General features: G+C 48.8%; 1 protein-coding gene across 1 annotated transcript; it reads right to left on the bottom strand.

Moving 5' to 3' along the window:
• Positions 1–3,164: 3,164 nt before the first annotated feature.
• LOC116939212 (uncharacterized) lies at positions 3,165–17,703 on the bottom strand. The gene is made up of 12 exons (XM_032947352.2): positions 17,358–17,703; positions 14,719–14,830; positions 13,629–13,722; positions 12,282–12,336; positions 8,611–8,751; positions 7,256–7,416; positions 6,656–6,754; positions 5,008–5,153; positions 4,598–4,769; positions 4,329–4,441; positions 3,927–4,011; positions 3,165–3,368 (listed from the first exon to the last, which is right to left on the bottom strand). The coding sequence occupies exons 1-12, from the start codon at positions 17,470–17,472 to the stop codon at positions 3,312–3,314; spliced, it is 1,350 nt and encodes a 449-aa protein (XP_032803243.1). The 5' UTR covers positions 17,473–17,703; the 3' UTR covers positions 3,165–3,311.
• Between the last annotated feature and the right edge of the window lie 3,941 nt (positions 17,704–21,644).

Genomic DNA, 21,644 nt, shown 5'->3' on the forward strand with positions numbered 1-21,644 from the left:
AGCTTCGTGACTTTCAATAATGGATAGTCAAAAGGAAAAAAAAAAGTGTGGGGGTGTGTGGCCTCAAAGTGCACCGGGCCTGGCACAGGCGCAGTTGTGACGTCACCGTCGGTGAAGAATGACGAGCGGGAGCGGCAGCCCAGGAATGGAACGCATCCGAGAGGCTGTCAAGAAGTCAGTAGCGAATACGTTTCAGTGGAATGTTGCACCGCGGTGGGTAAGCACCGGCTTGAGTTTGAGGTGCCTTCATCCAGCAGCGGAATGATCACGACGGATGACAAATTACACACAAGCATAAGGGGCCGTCCATAAATGACGTCACGCGATTTTGGACGATTTTATACCACCCCCCCCCCCTCGTCACACGGCGTCACAAAAAGTCAGACCCCCCCCCTCAAATATGACGTCACAAAGCTCTGCCCCCCCCCCCAAATAAAACATGCTTCAAATCGCTTTAAACTATTGTCATTGTAGTGCGTATTTAATGTGGCGCTGCACTCTGATGTTGCAGGAGAAAATATTCAAAAAAGTATATTTAATTAAGTAGACGTATACTTGGTTCTTTCGGTAAAGTCACGTAGAAGGGAAACAATAAAATAATAAAAATATAAAACAATAAAATTCTCACGACGTTTCGACTGCAACACAAGCAATCATCATCAGGTGTGAAAACCACAGCAAGAAAATTTGAAATGTTTATTATTTTATTGTTTCCCTTCTACGTGACTTTACCGAAAGAACCAAGAATATGAATCCCTGCAGTAACGAAAGCTTTAAATCATAAATTTAAGTAGAACGTGTTGTCCATATTTAAAGTTGCGCATTTTTGATGTGACGTCACATTTCTCACCCCCCCCCCCCCTCGTCACACATCGTCACAAATGTCTGACCCCCCCTCCCCCCCCCCGAGGTGCGTGACGTCATTTATGGACGGCCCCCAAGCACCATAAAAACAACTACTGTAACTTTTTGCTGGGCCACAAAATCTAAACAGTTACGCAATAAACAGCAACTAGTCTCGTTCTGTGAAGAAAAAACATAGCACAGGATCTGAAACAGTTCCACGGACCACTTCCTCCGGCCTCAAGGACGAGAAGTTGGCCGAGCCCAATCGCCATCCCAGGCCAAAACCAAGTGGGGGGTGGGTGGGGGGCTTGCCACTTCTGATGGCGGCCCAGCCAACTCCGCCAAAAAAAACAACACTTTGAGAAACGCCTAAAGTTTGCCGACATCATGAATCAATCGCTCCATGGCAGAACATTTTAAACCGGTGGGCAAAAAAAAATGCCGCCTTTTGCAAATACAGAGACGGCCTCTCCGAAACTGGAGCAGTCTTGGTGAAACCAAGAGGTTTGGTATCTTTACATTGCCCTCCCCACCCCCCTCCACCCCCTCCGTTGGTCGCACGCAACTTTTTCATCCACTTCATCAGGTCTGCTCCGGAGCAACAAAAAAGCAGACTTTCTGAACAATCCGATTGTGGGTTTTTATACGGTTTTTTTTCTGGCCAACTTCATCATTTGCAATCTACTTAAAACGGCGAATACGTGGATTTCTCAACTTTCCGCGCGGGAAATATCACTGCACTCGCTTACACATCCACCAGAATAGAATAACAGCACAACATGCCCACCTACCCTCAAAAGACCTCTCCGACACATTACCACAGCCTGCTCGGTTACAATACAGCACAACGCGGCAGACATGATTGCGTGTTTTTTTTTATTACGGATCAACAGTTCATCCGGGGGCCGTTGCAGAGAGGATATGAACTTTATGGCAGAACCCCCGGCTCTCGCATGTCCGTGATGCGGTCATTTTTAGTCTGTTGATGGTTGGCGATGCGGCAATCGACTCATCTCGACGTGCTGTACACGATGCACCATTCAAAGTTGAATTTTTCAATAACGGATTTTTTTATGCCGTTTGGCGTTTCGACATCGCGGAGTAGCACCGGTTTTCGAATGTATTGGTGCCCCAGTCGCGGAGTTAAGTACACCCTTGGAAAAAATAGTGTCACAGAAATAAAACATTCAATTGCCTCGGTCATTTTGTATTACTTGGTATCCCGAGGTCCCGCCATAATGCTCATAACGTGCAGATCCGTTTCTCAATTCGTGGCTGCCATCAAACACCACGCGCTTAACAGCAACTGGTCAGTATTAAACAGCAGACGTATTAAGTTACTAGGTTAAAAAAATACTATCAACCTGCGACGTCAAAAAAATCCACCGTAGAAAATTGGCTCAACCTGGTATAGACCGAAAGAGCTGCACTTAGACTTACTGCATTCCCAGGGAATGTCTGGAGTCAACATCCAGGATCACGACATGTCACTCATTTTAAGAAAAACACTTTTTTAAAAGTTAGTCAACCATTATTAGTGAGAAAAATACATTTTGGCCACGGTTCCGTAACTTCATATACCGTCACAAGTGTAAACAGTTACGACAGTTATAAGTGTTAAAACTAAACATTTAGGGCAAGGCATGTGTTATGGACGGCATGTTCCTGCCTGGCGTAGTTGATCCACCCATACATTTCTCCATCGGAATCACGTAAACAGGTCTCCATCAGACAAATGGGCAGTCCGCCGACACACAAACCACTACCTAAGAAATGTGCGTATTTTTCGAATCAAATACGATGTAGAAAAGTGTGCGGGCAGTGAAAATCCAGAACTACATACCCTAGGCCCACCCCTGTGCATCTCGTACATATGCACACAAATGCCATCTCTTCATTGAGCACCAACTAACCACATCAGAATCTTCCTCGCGACTCGAATAAAAGAATAGTGTTTGTGCGAAAAAGACATTATTGCAGCATTCCAGGTCCGATAATTCCTCGCTTAATGCGTGTTCACACAACGCTTTATCGCTATAACGCAGTTCTTCCATCAGGGAAGGTGGTTTCTGAGCGGCCGACGACGGCTTTCTTGAGCTGCGCAGTACGGATACAGCATGTGGAATGATTCGTTGTCCCACCATCTTGCTGCGTGCATACGTTGTATCTCGCCAAAACTTTAACGTTACATTATCTTCACTTGCATTACGAGTGGCCATGAAAATCTACACGTCCAATTGTGGCACACGGCATTGTCATGGCTAGGGAAGACGAGATAAAAAGTGGATGGGGGGGGGGGAATTTTTCGAGCTGCCCAATGATACCCTGCTGGAGGGGTCTTGGGGAGGGGGGAGGGCTTGCAACGAGCTTGATCCGAACACGCAAAATACACCAGCAGACGTCACGGTGAGGTAGTGTGAGAGGCTGCGGCGGTCCCTTTAGGGTCGCGATGTCACACGCCCCCCTCAGTCCATGTCGTGGTCTGCGACGCTCTGCCGGAGGTAATCTTCGTACAGCTTCATCTGTCGAGTGGGGAAGACGCATTGGCTCCATGTCGGCACTCGGAACCAAATCAGCTCAACGATGACTGTACATTTGCATGCATTTACATACAATGCACAGCCTCCTGAGTTTTAATGGATCAGACGCAGTCGAGGTGAATTGGTCGCACGTCCCACGACAGGAATAACTTGTAATACTTTAACAACAGGCGAGAGGTGTGACCATTATATTGAAATAAAATACACTGTTTGTATCAATAAAGCTCAAAACAAATGCTTTCACAATTAACTGTGAACCTACTGACCTGCAAGACTATCCAACCAACGCAACTTGTCAAGAACCTTAACATCCAATTCAATAAACAAATATTTTTTTCCTCACCAAAGCCTCAGAGTAAGAAACATTTTGAAATGGGGAAGAAACCCAAACGTCAAAATAACAGCGAAACGGCTCTCACTGTACGAGGTAACAGCACATATCTACATTTTCGGGAAGGACAAATTTTGGTTCTTTTCAATCTTCTTTGTATTTCTGTTCTTTTACTTTACAGTACTTTCAGGACACGCTCAATGCTTTACCTTCTTCTGCTTGACGACGGTCTGCACGTACGTGCGTTTCTCTTCCAACTGCCGTCGCTCGCGACTGCTGAAGGTGACTTGTGACCTGCACGACGACACGCGAGAGCACATGAGGAGACGCGTACACGCGCATTGCACGACAAACTCGACAGCCGGTCGCCCAGAGGTCGCCGTGCGTCACATGCACTGCCACTCGAGAAACCGACCGGATACGCAAGCAGCAATCTCGAAGATGCGTGGAGATTTTTTTGTTTTGTTTTGACAAGTGCATGGGTTACACCGCAAAATGGATATCACGTGCTCAAATTATCCCGCTAATGGAAGGAGAGACTGAACGAACAGATGGATGGGCATAGGGCAACAGATGAGGAGCATTGGCGAGAACCCTTGCGATCACCGTACCTGCAGATATACTTGGCGATAAACAACAGAATGAGCGAGAACACGACGACACCCAGAATGAAGAACGTGTGGTTCTCCTCGTGGATCCAATCCCAAATCACCGCCAATGGCGCCTGCGTCCGCACCCACCGCACACGCGCCGACAAAAGATTATGTTTCATGGTCACAAGTGTAATTTTTTTGACTTCTTAATTACCGAAGCCTTGCACCAATATGTTACTTGCAACGCGACGCTTCAAAAAGTGCCGTCAGCCGTCCGTTACACGCACCAGCCCCACGCGCACGGTATCCAGGGTCTCCCGGCCCAGCACCGATGCCAACACTTCCTGCCCAACGCTGGCCAACAGGAAATTGGCGAAGAGCATCGTGGGTAGGGCGAGGGACAGTATTCCGAGAAGCAGACCCTTGCAGCGTGCGGTGCGGTTGTGCTTGCTCGCCTCCCTGCGAAGGAAGGACACAGCAGTTTGTACCAAATGCAGTGGAGTAGTGGGGGGTGTCCAATTGCTGTCGCAGCTTGCGAGAAAGACGTATTGTGGCAGACCGTAAGATCAATGGCAGTTTGCGATTGCTGCGGCATAATGTGACTGATGTGGCAGTTTTATAAATCGTTCCAGTGGTTTGCGATGGATTGCTGTGGCTGCAGTGTCAGGTTGGAGTTGATGAACACCCCCGGTCGGACCGATCGTTGTGCAGCTTGCGGTCGATGGTGCTCGCAATGAGCTCGCAGTCTTTCTCCAGCGTGTTGAGCGTGTTCTGGATCGTCTGGTTGATGGTCTTCTCGATGGATTTGCACACCTCCTCGATCTGGTTCACGCAGCGGCTCGGCTGCACACAAAACAAAAGAGCCTTAGCAGACAGCTCGGGCAAGTGCTGTTAGCAAGCAACTATGGAAGGCCAGCACGGCACGAGGGGATGGGTGGCCAGCACCACGCCCAGCGGGAATCGAACTCGGGTTGCCGGGTTGGTAGCGCTTTGCACTAACCACTGCACTACTGCTCCCCATAGACGGCTGTAAACAGAAGCACACATGTGCGCACACACAAGGAATGAGCGTGGGGTGGGGCAGGGGGTCCCGATCCTTTGACAGGGCCACACTTTTATCCTACTCAGCAGGCTTATTACCATGTCAGAGCAATCAGAGGGCACGGCTGAGAGCCTGGGTTTGAATGTGAATTACAACCACCTGCGATTAAATGTCACGGGCAGAAAGAGGGCAGTGCAGCAACATCCATTATATAACCCCTATATCTTCACCAACCCTCACTAACCAGCACGATGAACTATAAGTCAAGGACCCACCAAGACAGGTGCGATTGCTCGGAGGCACTCATCCAGCAGTGGATTGAGCAAGAGCAGAAAAAAATTACGTCTTGACAAGTGCATTTTACGATGGTTAAGCCACCAGTTTCGTGTCGATTAATATAAAAACCTAAATTTTACAGCGACCACCGAGGAGACGGGAAAGTCCTCTGCATGAAGCTCGCTGGGATTCGGGTGGAACATTCCACACATCTCGCACCACGTTTGGGCGGCTGGCCCAAGCCTGCCTGCATGCCCGAAACCCGAGTCACCTTCTGGACATTTCCAACAGCTTTCAAAACAGGGTGTAAAAGTTTACACAACTATCACATTTACGCTCGAGGGTTTAAAGTTACACGATCATGACTATGGGGATTCAGATTTGCAGGGGGAGGGGTGGTTAAAAAATAATTAACCGATAGGATTAGCACCCACGTAAGCAACTCCAAGGACAATGCAAAGCAACAGGTTAATACCTGTTGCTTTACTTAACTCGGGTGTGTGCGCGCTGGGCTACCTGATTAGGAATTTAAAGCATGGTGAGTGGAAAGAAAAATATATTTAAAGTCACGGCTAAGTGCAATTATAAAAAAAAAAATCTCTTGACATTGCGCAATTGATATGTGTGGAATGTGGGAGTGGTAGTGACCTCATTTGGAGGGTTACACAGTAACAGATCAAACTGTAACTTTCAAGTATTTTTATGTCTTATTAACAGAGCATTAAAACCCATGTATAACAGCCCAGGGGACACAGCCGGGGAGGCGCACGTCTTGAAAAAAATGGAAGTATCACCATTTACGGTTCTCATTGCGTCCACAAAGCACTTCCAGTGTATACACAATGACAAATTTACTTGCGATCACTAGCGAGTGAAAAACCACGTTAACGCTTTCGTCAAAAGCACATTCGTCCCCCCCCCCCACGCTTGCAGCGGTGCAGCGAGAGGTTTTATTCCTTTTGGCCACGAGCCAGGGTTGTGCGATGGCAAAACCGTGGCGCCGCGCATGGCGTGAACGGGACGGCACCTTGTTGGGGTTCGGGATGTAGATGGTGGGCATGTCGAAGCCGCACTTGTTAAGACCGGGCCGCTTGCATAACTCCTGGACGATCTGCATCATGACCCTCTGGAGGACGGGAGAAAGAAAAATAATAAATAAAAATCACTGCACAACACCGTGCAAAAACAAGAGCACAACAGCAACAGCTAAATGGATGTCAATGCTGCGGCAGTGTAGGACAAACTAAAGGGAATGATTCATATGGCTGGCAGAGGAAGTTTCTGCAAATGTTTGGTGGAAAAATGGAAAATAAAACATGTTTTTATCAAAAATTGGCAGAGAAGTGGTTCAAGCTAAACGCATGAATCACCCTAATTACAGAATAAAATAAATTACAACTTCTGTCACGAGTCCCCTGCCTTGTATCACGGAAAATTTTATTTTAATTATACGGTGTTTATGACGTTAATAATTGCAAGGTTAATTTTATTTGTGCCCGTATACCATGGCTCTCACAGCAGTGCCTGCCTGGGTGCGTCTCTCGACACGAGTTTTAAAACGCCCCAACCCTAGCCATCCCGAACACGGACCGGGTCTCTCTCTCTCTCCTCCCCTCCTTTCCCCGACCTGGCGGTCGCTCTCAGAGCCGGCCTCGTCCGCCTTGCTCAGGTAGAAGCGGATCTTCTCGCCGTGGTTCTCGTTGAGTCGCTCGACGATGTTGAGCGTGCGCTTGCACAGCGCCTGCCCCATGGGGTCGAAGAACACAAACAGCAGGTCCGACAGCTCACCTGCCGGTCGGACACACGTGCACGCGCGCGCACACGCTGGTAACCAACAATGGCCAGCACCTCGCCCACCAAGCGACGATGACGTCGCCAACAGCGCCTTTGCGTCGGGCATCGTCTTGCGATGCACTTTGAAGCCGCTTGACGCGTCAAAGGCCTCGGCGGGTTAACCGACCGAGATGACTGGCAGATTCAGCGCCCGTGCTCCTCACTGTGCCAATGCACGCACGCATGGGCACACCCTCCGCCTAGCCTTTCAATCCTGTTAGCAAGCACCTTTTGAAGACAACAGGGGTACGAGAGTGGTGTGACCAGCACCATGCCTGGCCACGTTCGTCTCGCCAGTGCCGATGTTTACACGTCACAGCAGCGGACGGTAACTTTTCACTTCGTGTCATTAAAAGAGCAAGAAAGGAGTACAGTGAAACAATTACTGAAGGTCACACATGCAACTGGCCAAAGGTAATCACTTATGTCTTGGTTGACCTACAGAATGCCCAGCGGCAGCTAATGACACTCCACCATGGCCAGGAATTGAATGACAGGTTGCCAGGTTTGCAACAGACTGCGAGGCAGTGCGCTAGACACTGTGCCCCACATGTTCACACACACACGCCAGGGGGATGTTAATGAGACGTGAAACATGACATTTCTAAATGGTCGCCGGGAATTAAAACATATACATGTGCGCGCACAAACACAGACCGCAGTAATAATCTGAACTTGTATAGCCTCTGTCCAAGATGTTGTGCAAGGCAACTATATAGAAACGTAAATAAGAACGGTAAGCACGTAATGGCAATGAAACAAAATGAAAATGTTAAAACAAAAACACAAGTGGAGCAGATTTAAGTGGAAAAAACACCAAGCATAAGCCGTCTAACCCCACACTGATGATTAATGTACTGTAATGTACATTAATATCCAAATCCACTCAAGCCTCCCATAAATCAAGTGACGTGTGGCCACCCCCACCGAATCCCTCCCCTCTCCCACCTGCCCCCTGTGAAAACTCTGCTCTGTGCAGCTGCGTCGAGGCCGCGATGTAGCCTCTTCCTCTTCATCTCTCCTGGCCCTTTTGCTTATTTTCCAATCTTTCTCTTCGTCCCTTCCCATGCATCATATCCTTCGACTCTACTCTCCTTCCTGTGGTGTGCCACGGGTAAAAATATTTTATCACAAGCAAAATGACATTACCTAGCCCCAGCAGGGCCTTGTCCACATCAAAGGGGTACTTCATGTCACCGTCCACTAGGCCAGGCGTGTCTATGAAGGTCACCAAGCTGAACTTCTTCTGCTTGGATGTGGAAATCTCCGTGCACAGGTACTCCGACACACCTGAGTGGAGCGGCGGGGAGTGGCGGGGAGGGGGGGTAGAGAGGGGAGGGAGTGCACATAAAATGACGCCACACCGCAGCAAAAAAAACATCCCCAGCGTGGCAACAAGCTGGTCTCCACCCAATCCGACGAATATCCAAAAAATCCCCATACCGTTAAATTTGGTGCCATACTAATTTTGGCAAATTTCCAGTGCTGAGAATGAAACACATTGGCTAGGTCGGTGGGCGTGTGCCATCCACGACTGTGCGCACCAGAGGTCACTTGGAAGGTTTCACAGGGGTAGTTTTATAATCCACTTCCCGTGGGCCACTCAATAAACTAGTTACTAGAGTTCCAAATCGATTCTTCATCTCATGAAACGACACTGACGTTATTGGCGGCAGAAAAAAAAAACACAAAAATTACACAAAGGCAACAATGTGTTCTAGCCAACAAGGCATGCACATTTTTCTCGGGTGAATCATGCTAACGTCACGAATCTTACAGAGGCAGGAGAATGGACACGCCCTTTGGCTTTCGGCATTTACAACCGCCCAGGTCCAGCAACCAAAATCCTGGCAAAACTCTTAAACGCCTTCACAGGTGTAGGGAGCATGGCACCAAAGCAAATATCGAGGCCGCAATTAAATAGCATACGTACGCGCAAACAAAGCCACCATGGTGTACAAACATCGCACGCGTATCATGGAAACAACGTGCAAACAGACCGACCGTCATTGACGAAGAGAGCGAAGCATTTGCGCCGTTTGTGCCAGACCAACAACGGAACATGACGCAGCTCGGAAAAAATAACATCGTGTGTGGCTGTAAACGAGTGATGGCGGTGGTAAGCCGCTGTCGTGGTGATGGTGGAGACAGCTGAGCCGAGTCCATCCCGCGCGTCGAGTTGAGCGTGGCCGCCCACTATAGCTCTTCAACTGGCAGCTTTACTCGCCTCGGCCGGAACTAAAGCTGGCCAGCGAAGGGCTGCAGTGGGGCGGCCAGGGGGACGAGCGACGGCCGGTTTCATTGTCCCGGATTTGAAATCCCCCATCTGGTCTGTCGAGGGGATTTTCCGTGAGTTCCTGCGTGTGCGGCGGGTTGACTCGCACCGACTCCGGCGGAGATGTGAGCAATTGCGAAATAAAGGGGCGGCTGGTGAAGGCGCGAGGGGAGGCAGTAGCTGAGAAGGGAGAGAGTTGCGCAAGCTGTGTTACCGTGCCACGGGAGGAGCAAGCAAATATTGACCCGTTAAAAAAATATGGCATTTGCCAAAACATCCCAGTACAGGATCCTCCTCGAAAGAGAGTTTTAAGAGGCAGTGAGGCTTCACTGCATAAAGGACATTATGATTATTATTTCTACTACAAGTACAGTATTCAATACAAATGTAGGGTAGGGAGTTGGGATAACATTTGTCTACGTGTCCTCGTATATACATATACACGCACGCACTATGACATTGCATAACCCTCCCGCCATTACATTTCCAACGATAGATTTTTTTTTTGTCTGACGGTGAAAGCACAGTATGGGTTAACATTATTTTTTTTACACGGATACGAAAGGTTTGGTTTGGAAAGACTGTTGCGGCACCGCTTACACAATTACACGAAACACCCCGACGGGCGAAACGTCTCTATTTGTGCACAAAGAAGCGTACATTACGCAAGCGACGGTTTTACACGTTTAATCATCATTATTACCGGCACAATGGGCGCCCCCCCCTCCACCACCCCGCCGAATGAACATGCGCCTTTAAATGCACCCCGGCGCCAGGGGGTCACACGGCGCCCGAAGATATGTCGCATTTCTGCTCTGGCCAGGGTTTCTCGCCCCACATATGCTTCCAATCCTACCTCGTTACGCGTAATGCAGTGCAAGTTCACGGAAACAAATACCAAAAGTTACCGCCGATCCGCTGCAAACCACCCCCCACCCCTCCTCAAACTCCCCACCCACGGATTCGGAATCCTGCCCGTTGGCAGTTAACGAGGTGGCGCTGCCACGTCTGCCTTCACGAACAACGCCGCTGATTACGGGCCAATAAACGTAGTAAAGCAGCTCCAAAGACAACGCAATACGAAACGGCAAAAACAGGAATAGAGCGGTCATGTATACATAGATACGTAAAGAGGGGGAAAAAAAAAAAACTGTCGCACACACATCACACTTCAAAACGAGTTAACTCAACTCGATAAAAAAATACTACTTACCAAATCCAGAACCGGCAACGCAAGACGATCCATTTTTTTTCTTTTCTACCACTTTAAAACATTTTAAAAAAATCAATTCTGTGTCGCTGGTGTCCCCCACAGCACCCGAAGCCAGACAGTTAATGCGTAGCGAGTTTAAAAAAAAAAGCCTCGGGGGGGGGGGGGGAGGAGAAGGGGCGGGAGGATGGGGAGGGCTGCTGACATCAACGTCCCGTCAGCTGATGGCTGCGTTGCCACGGAGACAGTGACATCATCTGACGCACAACTACTGCGTGCGTGGCCCCACTCTGGTTTCAAATGCGGGGTGGCTGCGTGTGTGCCGGGCGTCTGTGCGTATGTACGCGAGCGTGCGTGTGCACTCGCGAAGGGCGTACCGCTCGGCGCATGCGCCTGTCCACCCGCTCGCCAGTCTACGAGTTGGATGAGTCACCACACTGCCGTGCACCACCGCCACCACAACCCTCCCCCCCCCACCACTCCACCCCCAACCCTCCCCCCCCCCCTCATGGCCAGCGCCAACTCCAGGGGAAGACGGCTCGCCATGTACGGGAATTTTTCCACCAGACAATCCCGAGATGAAAAATGTGTCGCAGAAACGGGCCCCCCGCCCCCCCCCCCCCCCCCGAGCTGGACACACCGCATTGCACAAATACCGCTGGCCCTCATCACGATCGGCAAATGCCAGCTCACCCCCTCCAACAAAAATAAACCCCAACCAAACCGATATCTAAACAAATACCTTTACAATATCCCTTCACCTTTACCACCAGTAGCAGCCATCTCGTCTCCAAATGACCACCAGTCACAACGGATATGCTTGCCACAATGCAGACCTGTAAACTGAGGTTTTCTTTTTGCGGTGTGGATTTTTTTTGTATGCCTTGCTCCAAAATGTCAGGATATTATTTGTTGTTAAATATTCTCGATACACGATTATATGAACCTGACCGTGAATGTTAGCACGACTTTTTTTTTAAAGCCACATGTGGCTCAATTTGTGCGGTTATACAGCACTCCCTGCTGGACAACCTTGATACTGTTCGTAAAGATCCAAATGCCACTCACTAGAATTTTACATATTTGGAGTGAACTTAATGATCAAAATGTTAAATATCAGTGGCATAAGAGTTACAGAACATGTACCATGTGTTATCACACCGCAGCAGTATATATATAGACACACATATATTATTCACGCAGCAGTACAAAATACAGTGCCAAACGCCACGTTTTCATTATGGTAATGTAATTTTCAGACCTGTCCAGCTTCCGTAACTGCCGTAATTCACTCTCCCCGCCAGCCAACGCCCTTCCTGCACAGACGACGCCTACCTTCAAAGTTCTGCAGGGCCTTGAAGTGCGGGTAGAGATGGAGAGTGGCATTTCCCTGAAAGAGAGAAGCAATTTTCAAGTGGATTACCCCTCTTACAGGGTTCGCAGCCTCCAAAATCTACGCTCGACCGCCACCGCCGCCTGCGACACGTAACCATCGGCAAGGTCACCGTGGCCCCACTCGCCAACCGGCTTTCGCTCCGCGCCCACACGCTCGGCTCCGGTAGAATTTGCTGGTGCATCCGAAGTGGGGCCGAGTGGCAATACCGTGGCTGTGACCTTAATCGCGGGCATGACGAGGAGTCCGCACGCTAAAATTAGGCCGGCTATCCGATCACGCCGCACCTAAATAGCTCCCCGTCACGGCTATATGTAGCCGGCGTCTGACCCCCCCGCCGCCCCCCTCCCCGTGTCGTGAATAAGCCGAGCGGGCTACCGTGAGCGAGCACTCCATGGGCACCCTGGGCTAACTTTGTTTAGCCGGTTACAATGAGAGCGCTAAATTTGGGGGGTGTCGTTGCCAAGCGTTATCCCGTCCAATGCACTTGCCGAGGGATTCATCATCAGTGGAGATGATCCCAGAGAACAAACTTATTATGAATGCAATTTTAAACTGCGTCGTTGCCTTCATTAAACTTAAGCACCAGCAAGCCTCTGCGCAGTGAAGTTCATCATCTTCCGCGTGTTTTATTTACTATGCGTTGTTGTGCCTCTGATATGAATCGCCCAGAATGCACTCGATCTCATTAGACTTCGGAAGCCAAGTAGGGTCGGGCATGGAAAAGTGCTTAGCTTGGTGATCATCCATGCACACAACAGGTTGCTGTAGGATGCAGGGCTAAGTGGTGGGCAGCAATATTATCCAATGTTGTTCCGTTCTTTTATGGTCCCGCATCCCATGCTCCCCGCTTTGCTAATTCACCAACCGACACAGACCAGCATGATAAAATATTTCACTTGTCAAGGGTTGAAATATATGTATGACATACACACCTCCATGTGTAACATTTAGCTGTGTATGTCATACATACATAATTCTACGTGTGCATATATATTACGAAATCTCTGCTCTTTTTAAAGGACTTCCATGGCAAAAAAAAACATTTGGTCTCAATGGGATCACACTTGGCTATAAAAATCACTCGTACACTCCCCCATCCCTCATTACATCTCATCACAAAACGTTTCATAATTATTGCAAGTAGCACTTGCATGCAACTGGATTTCCACATCCGACGCCATTTCAGGTCACCCCATTTTCCGTTAAAAAAAAACAATCTACGTAGCACTCTCAAGGGAAAGAGGCAAGTTGAGGAGGCAACAATACACGCATTAATCACGGCTCACGGTGAGGGACTCCCGCTTGCGTCCGCTCGTGACGAACGTGAATCCCTGGGTTTCTATGGCGACTCCGGTCCTCTGAAGGTGTTCCTCCACGTACCTGCGAAAGCACAGGCGGGGCGACACGAGCGTTTGGGTTTGTGAGCGTGCGAGCATTTTTACATCAGCCGATCTTCAGACACTACCGCCCCCACAACAGTATAGATGGGGAAAAAAACGTCCATCTCCCCTGCAGTTCACCTCTTCCTGGGCAACCACAGCAGATCTGTTCTCAATTGCGATTGAGTCGAGTCGTTCGTCGTGAATTACAATCGCACTGGTAATTGTAATTTTGGCCGACTATGCTTCCGTAAGTTGTAGTTTTAATTTACCACCGGTTTTTGGGAGGGCAGGCTGCAGCGAGGAGCGCGTTAAGACTGGGTAACGGCGGCTAAGGAGGATGCCGTGCAGGGGTTTGTAACCCTCGTCAAGCGTGTGGTCTGCTATGAATAAGTCTCTCGTCCACATAGTGATTGCGCGCCTTGCTCTTCCGATTACTTAAAACATGTTTTCTGCCAAAATGTTTTCTGCGACAAAAGGCAGGCGGAAAAAAAACCCAAGGCTCAATTTTAGATCTGCAATTGACGAGAAAAACGTACGCATTATTCACGTTTCATTTAAAAGCACGCATACTTCCCCCGCCAGCCCAAGTTCTTAAAACCTTGTTCAATTCAAGAAACGTATTAATAACACTTTATCTATTACACCTTCCAATACAGTTGTTTTATCACGGCCATTGTTCCTGCACTCAGCAACCATAATATTTTTAAAATGCAAAGGTACAGTCTGTACCAAAAAGACAATTTCCAAAGTTTAAACCAAGCTGGGCGTGCAACAAACATTTTAAAAACACAAATATGCAAAAAAATTGCGCTAACCGTGATCCATGCCAATTTGGGATCGCCGCGCAACTAAAGTCAAGATGCACGGTCGAGGCGGGCGCCTGGCGGCCAAGGCCCTGCAAACTGCGGCACCGCCACTCACCACTCATCACTCACACGCCCAGCCTGCCCACGCACTCTCTCTCCCCTGCACCAGCTCTCGTCGTCACTCTCACCAGTTGATAAAGGAGCTCTTGCCAGCGGAGTGATTTCCCATCAGCATCACCGTGATCTTCTTCCGGGGCGGCAGCAGACTGAGGCCAAGGTCGCCCGCAACCTTAATGAGCCCTGCCACGCGCAAACGCACAGACACCCGTGCATGTACACGGACACAACAGCGTACGTTCAACACCAAACTTAAATCATACAAGCAAATGGTCAAAATACATCATTTACATTTTTTTTTTGGTTGCGTAAATGCGCAATGCCATCATCGGCATGCCATCGCTATTTTATCATCGCCTTCTGTTTTTTCGGGTCCAAGTTGCCAGGCCTAACCTGCAATAGCACGGCGCCAAGTGGTTATGATTTATGCGACCTTGGAGGTCACATGACAAACTCACTGCCGCTGATTGATGCGCACTCCAACATTTATTTTCTCCCCATGCAATACTGTTTTGTGTTGTCGTTGGTTATTTTTTTATGGTAACAATAAAAGCCATCATCTTTCTCCCACCCCCCGACTCCCCATGTTTTTTTTGTGTGTATACCACCTGCAGGCTGCAGATGATGACATTCGCCAGCTATTTAGTTTAGCAACATTAAACGGCGTAGCTTTCCGACGGGAAAATAACAAACTCCTCGCCCAGGCCATTAAATGGCGTGGCATTCTTTGCTCAAAAGCTACTTTAGAGCCAAGCCTCAGACTCATTCATTTGTCCAAGTCACCCTCGGTGGCATCTATAACCCACAGGGAAAAATATGGCTGTGTGACCGATTGCATAAACCACTTTAGGTGGAATTTTCCACTCAATCTGTCATTTGGAGTGGTCGTCATCATCACCCCAGATCAATCTACTGCGAGATGAAGGACTCCCCATCATCGCTATCATCCATGACCAATCCACTGCTGGATCAAGGCCACCCCATTACCATAATCAGCGATGGTCAATCTACTGCCGGATGAAAGCGGCACAGAGGTAAACATACTTCAGGTTCTATGAAAAACAAGATCCCATGATACCAAGGGATGCCATGAAAATCATCCCACGATTAGTTTCATCCCATTAAAAAAGTAATGCCCCATGATACTTCAGGTTCTCGATACATCTGGAAATATTTCACAAACCCCACGGACATGGTTATTTAGGCGTGTTCACACCCTCCCCACATGGCATCCGTGTTCGAGGAAGGCACGAGATAGCCAAGATCATGATTAAACACGCCACGCGAAATAGCTCCCTCAAAGGAAATAACCACCCCCCCCACACACACACTTAGGTTGTGTATCCTGGGCTGTCTGACACGAGTCAAAAAAAGACTTTACTCTTGAGAAAATATTCCAAAATCATTGTCTCTGGCGTGCAGCCATAGCCCTCTCGTGGCGTCATTGCGCTTAAGTCGAAGTGCCATGTCAGGGAACCGGGGCAGTGACGTCGGTCAGTGTGCCATGTCACGAGCCTCAAAAGTGAGTTTAAAGTATTTTTTTTTTCAATTAACGTACTTTAAAAATAACCTTAAAACAGCCGTAAACACACACACAAACACGGTGCCCATACTTATCCACAAGATAAAATCAACGTATATATTTTTTTGAGTTGCGGTGCGGGGTGAGGTAATCTCTTCACGAGAGACCGGCAGCGATGAGCCGATCCCCAAACTCCAACCTCGCACCACCAGATCTCTCAGCCATGACCCCTGAACCTAGAACGTGGCACGACGTATGGGCGGTCGAGCCACCCGGGGGAGCCTTGGAGCGCCACGTCACTGCACCACCACCGCCGCCACCACCACCGCCACGTCACTGCACCGCCACCACCACCACCGCCACCACCACCACCGCCACCACCACCGCCACCACCGCCACGTCACCGCACCACCACCGCCACCACCACCACCGCCACGTCACCGCACCACCACCGCCACCACCACCACCGCCACGTCACTGCACCACCACCGGCGCCACCACCGCCACCACCACCACCACGGACCTCCTCCGAGCTCCCCAGGGGAAGGGATGGGGCGGGCTGGACAGGGAATTCCAGGGCGGGGGGGGGGCAAGGCGGTACCCAAGTCGAGCAGGGTCAGGGATTATAAGGAGGGGAGGGAGGTGGTGGGGGTGGGCATGCGAATAATAATAACGGGAAGGCAAAATGTGAATGGCCGAGTCGAAAACGACGTGGGGGGAGGAGGAGGTGGTGGTGGTGGTGGGGGGGGTGAAAACTGGAAATATTAAAGCTCGAAAAGGGCAATGGCAGGCCGAGGCAGCAGGGGGAATCAACTGGGCAAGGACAAGGCAGAAGTGGTAAGTCAGGGGGGCAAGGCCCGGGAGAGCAGGGCAATCTAAACCTGTAGGCAACAGAGGAAGAGCAGAGGGGCAGAACGGAACAAGGCGTGGGGGGGGGGGCGCGCAGCGGTAGACGAGGCCACGTAAGCCAGGGCAAAGAAGGGGGTCAATTCAGGACAGGACAGGGCATGACGAAGCAAAGTAGATTAAGTCTTTAGTGCAATGTCAGGGGGAATCAAAGCGAAGGCATTGGGCAACTGTGGGCAGGAGGTACGGATCGGGAAGGCAGAGCAGCAGTAGAGAGCGCAAGGCCGCTTCGCTGCCCCGCCCCACGGAGTGGAGGAGGAGGAAGGGGGGGGCACCACCCACCACTGTCGCCATCCGTGTAGAGGACGTGGCACTGCTTGAGAATCTTCTCGTTCAGCGACGTGGTAGCCTCTTCGGCGGCATTGGCCGAGCTGCGCTGCTTGAGTTTGCCGGACATAACTGCCGGGGCTTGTTGTTATAAAACCACACACACACACCAAAAAAAACGTCGTCGCGAGTTCTGCTCACACTCCTCTCTCTCTCCCCTACCCACCACCTCCACCGCGTGAGTCGTGGGTCTAAGAGGGAGCGATGTTGGCGTGGTCCCTCCCGTTGTGGTCCCAGTGAGGTCCCCGGCTCTGCCTGCCCCTCTCTCTCGCTCTCGACTCTGTCTGAGCTCGCGTGAAGCCGGCAACCCCTGGACACCCCCCCCCCACGCCTTTTAAAGAGAACACCCAAGGGGGCGGAGCGTCGAGCGAGCGGCGCCTGCGATTGGTCGAGCGCGGTGTGGCGGACCAATCACAAGCGTCGAGTCTGGGAGGGGGGGGGGGGAACGGAGCGCCTGCGATTAGTCGAGGGCGGTGTAGCGGGCCAATTACGAGCGTCGAGTCTGGGAGAGGGGCTTGCGATTGGTCGAGCGCGGTGTCGCGGGCCAATCACGAGCGTCGAGTCTGGGGGGGGGGGGAGGGGCGAAATGCGAAGGCGGCGGCCCGAGCGCTTAAAAACTCCTCCGCGTGTCGCCATCCGCCGGCCCTTTTAAAATTTATTTATATTGTTAAACATTTATATAAATATAATTTACACTATGGCTGATCAATCGATGAAGTGTGTCGCCGGTTGTGTGCATTAATAAGGGTTTGTGTGAGATGTTTGCACTTATCAAGTACAGTATTTAGAATTGATGGGCGGACGGTTCATTTTGGGATTCCCCTCAAGATAAACTTTTGAAACATTTTTAACTAAACAAATATATTTGTTTACTTTCGCGATTTGGTTGTGGAATGTTTTTTTTAAGTGTAGTTTAAGAAATGAAAAGTTGTTTTAAAAGCAGCTCGAAATCGCACCGTCATGGTTTTGAAGTTAAAGTTTAATGCCTTGGGGAGCGCCTAACAGAGGAGGGCAATGTAATGGTCTAAAACGCAATGATAGTGTACAGTGCTGTGTCCACAGCGAGTATTACGTTGTATAAAAACACGTTTCGTAACATTTAATTAAAATGTTGAGTGTTTCGTTATTTGCTTGAGGCCCATGGATACCCATAAGCACAATTCGCATTCAACAGCACCAACAGAGGCGATGGGGTTCACGTAAATTGCTGAACTCGTCATTACCAACTGATGAAAATAAACTACCGTGCATTTAATAATACTTTTGAAACTTGGCAAAACACTCATGCAAAGTTAGGCTCGGCACAAGTCGTGACGGGAAGCAAAAAGATTGAGGCGCAACGGGTTTTGTGTCAACATTGTTGGTGGGACAACTTGGCAGGTGACTTAAAACACGCAGGCCAGGAGAGAGAGAGAGAAACAAACACTTAATTTAGACAAAACTAATCAACACACTTCCAAGGAAACGTTGCGCCAACGTCGGTTCAAACGTTTGTCCCAAGCACATGCCAATCGCTGCATACTTAAACGAGTGGTAAGGGGCCGTCCATAAATGACGTCACGCGATTTTGGACGTTTTTTGACCCTCCCCCCCCCCCATCAAATATGACGTCACAAAAAGGCAGAACCCCCCCTCAAATATGACGTCACAAAGCTCTGCCCACCCCCCCAAAACCATATTTCCATCTTGAAAATAAAACATGCTTCAAATCGCTTTAAACTATTTGCATTGTAGTGCGTACTTAATGTGGCGCTGCACTCTGATGTTGTAGGAGTGTTGTTATAACAACTAGGTTATAACAATTCTATATTTATTTAAAGTTGCGCATTTTGATGTGACGTCACATTTCTCACACCCCCCCCCCCTCGTCACAAATGTCTGACCCCCCCCCCCTAGGTGCGTGACGTCATTTATGAACGTCCCCTAAAGCAACACTTATACCCATGTGCCTGAAGCAGAGCGCATTTAATGGGTCCTACGTTACCTGTGCCGGGCACAACGTGGACAGTGACGAAGAAAATTGAATTTTAAAAAAGTTAAAAGTGCACACAACATCGCATGGAGCTTCACCCCCCCCCCCCCCCCCCGTGCTCCTACTGGCAGCAGTGTGGTTCGTGAACCCCGCAATGTGTTTTAGTCACCTCCACACACATCGAGGTCGTTCGAGATGGAATTTGAGACCGAGTTTTTACGGAGGCGCCTCATCTCAAAAGTCGAAGTTTATTTCTCGTCATTGTGTCACTCGTCAAGAACCAAGAGTCGCACGGCCATGTCGATGCTGTAGAGCTGTGGTTCTTATTAACCTTTCCTGCAGCCTTGCGCCCCTTTCATTCTTAATCGTAAACAAATCTCTCATTCTTGATTTGAAGCTTTCGCGACTGCAGGAATCCATACTCTTTGGTTCTTTCCGTTAAGTCACGTGGGTATAAACATAAGGTATACAATGTCTCGTGTTAATAAATGCATAGGGTTTGGTGAAACAAAGTCGTTGTAACTTACATGCCAGTACTTAATTTGTGTTTTCAATTATTTACCTTCTAAAAAAAATCTGGCAATGTGTCGCACCCCCAGAAAGGGCATCTCGCACCCCCAGGGGGTGCAGCGTGCACCCCCAGGTGAAGAAGAACCGCTGCTGTAGAGAGATACGTTACAGACACCAACGCGTAATGCAAACATTCAAAGAAGCTGTGAAAAACAATCAAGAAGAGGTTTTTATCAATCGAGATTTGAAGTTATCGTGACTGCAGGGATCCATACTCTTTGGTTCTTTCGGTAAAGTCACGCAGGTAGAAAATAAAAGAAATGAACTTACGTGACTTTACAAAGAGTAAGAGGTTTTTATCGTTTGTGGTAATAAAACGGGAGTCTTTTTTGGTGGATGCCAATCACTTTCAAAGACAATGCATATTTTATCAGAGCAAGCTTTGTCTGCATGTTTTGCTTACAAGTACGGTGTGCGGTTAATGCAGATTTGATGCTTTACAAAATGAATCTATTAGGTGTTTGAACATCTTAACATCTTAAGGCACCTTTTGGCGTCATCTGGTCCAACACCCATGTGAGACGAGGCTCTAAAGGAAAGCTGTCTCGGGTGTGGACCAATCAATTTCAAGGACAGCTCATACATTATCAGAGTTGTTTTGTTTGCATTTCGACCGCAAGTATTGTGGTCAATGCAAACATGACTCCTTGTAAAAAAAAAGGTGTCAGTTTGTTGCCAGATAAAAGGGTAAAAAAACAATTATCATATTTTGCTACTGGTAAAGGAGGTTCCAATGGTGTAAATACCTCCTGTTTTCTTTCCAGAAAGGGGTAAACCCTCTTCTTATCTTTTTCATACTTTTGATACTGGCAAAAAAGGTACACCATGTAATAATAGGGGTTTTCCCCTTTTTTTCTGGCAATAAAACTGAAACCTTTTTACAAAGATTCATGTCTGCATTAACCACAATACCTGCAGTCAAAATGCAAACAAAACATAAATTATTTTGTTGGTTTGTGTGACGAAGCTGTTGGTGGGATCTCTTTTTATTTTTGTATAGCTGCTATCGTCGAGTAATTCTTTAACCGCATTAATTGATCAAACCAAACAGTTTTCGTTGAAACCTTCTGCTGCCAGGCCACCAAGATTATACGGCTTACCAAAAATACATAAAGTAGATACACCCCTTCGTCCCATCGTCTCTACTATCAACTCCCCCACCTACAAACTGGCTCGTTTTCTGTCTGAAATCCTGCGGCCTTTCACTGGAAAAAACACCTCTGCGGTACAAAATTCTACTCACCTGGTATCGACAATCAAGGGTATTTCCCTGTCCCCAGACGGCCTGCTTGTCAGTTTTGATGTAGTTTCCTTACTCACCAAAGTTCCTGTACCTGACACCATCGCAATCATTGAAGACTTGGTTCATTAAGGACTAAACACTGAGGTACCCCCCTGGTGAGACACTGCTTAACCAATACATACTTCACTTGGAATGGAACTTTCTACAAACAAACTGAGGGCACCCCAATGGGCTCCCCCCTATCTCCGGTTATAGCCAACATTTTCATGGAGAAATTTGAGACTGACGCCATCCAGACTGCCACTCTGCGCCCAACCTTATGGAAGAGCTACGTGGATGACACTTTTGTCACCTGGCCACATGGCCGGCCTGCTCTAGACCAATTCCTCGACCACATCAATTCATACACCCAGCTATCAGATTTACCATGGAAGTCGAAAAATATTGCAACCTACCT

Source organism: Petromyzon marinus, chromosome 5 (genome assembly GCF_048934315.1).
Source record: "Petromyzon marinus isolate PM22_M1 ecotype Great Lakes invasive population chromosome 5, UKy_Petmar_22M1.pri1.0, whole genome shotgun sequence".
NCBI lineage: Eukaryota > Metazoa > Chordata > Hyperoartia > Petromyzontiformes > Petromyzontidae > Petromyzon > Petromyzon marinus.

Excerpts from the sequence above, each read along its gene's own strand:
- LOC116939212 (XM_032947352.2), bottom strand. The coding sequence starts at position 17,472 with ATGTCCGGCAAACTCAAGCAGCGCAGCTCGGCCAATGCCGCCGAAGAG. Across the intron at positions 8,752-12,281 it reads GGCCCTGCAGAACTTTGAAG|GTGTGTCGGAGTACCTGTGC; the intron begins GTAGGCGTCGTC and ends CGCTCCACTCAG. Across the intron at positions 7,417-8,610 it reads CAAGGCCCTGCTGGGGCTAG|GTGAGCTGTCGGACCTGCTG; the intron begins GTAATGTCATTT and ends TCCGACCGGCAG.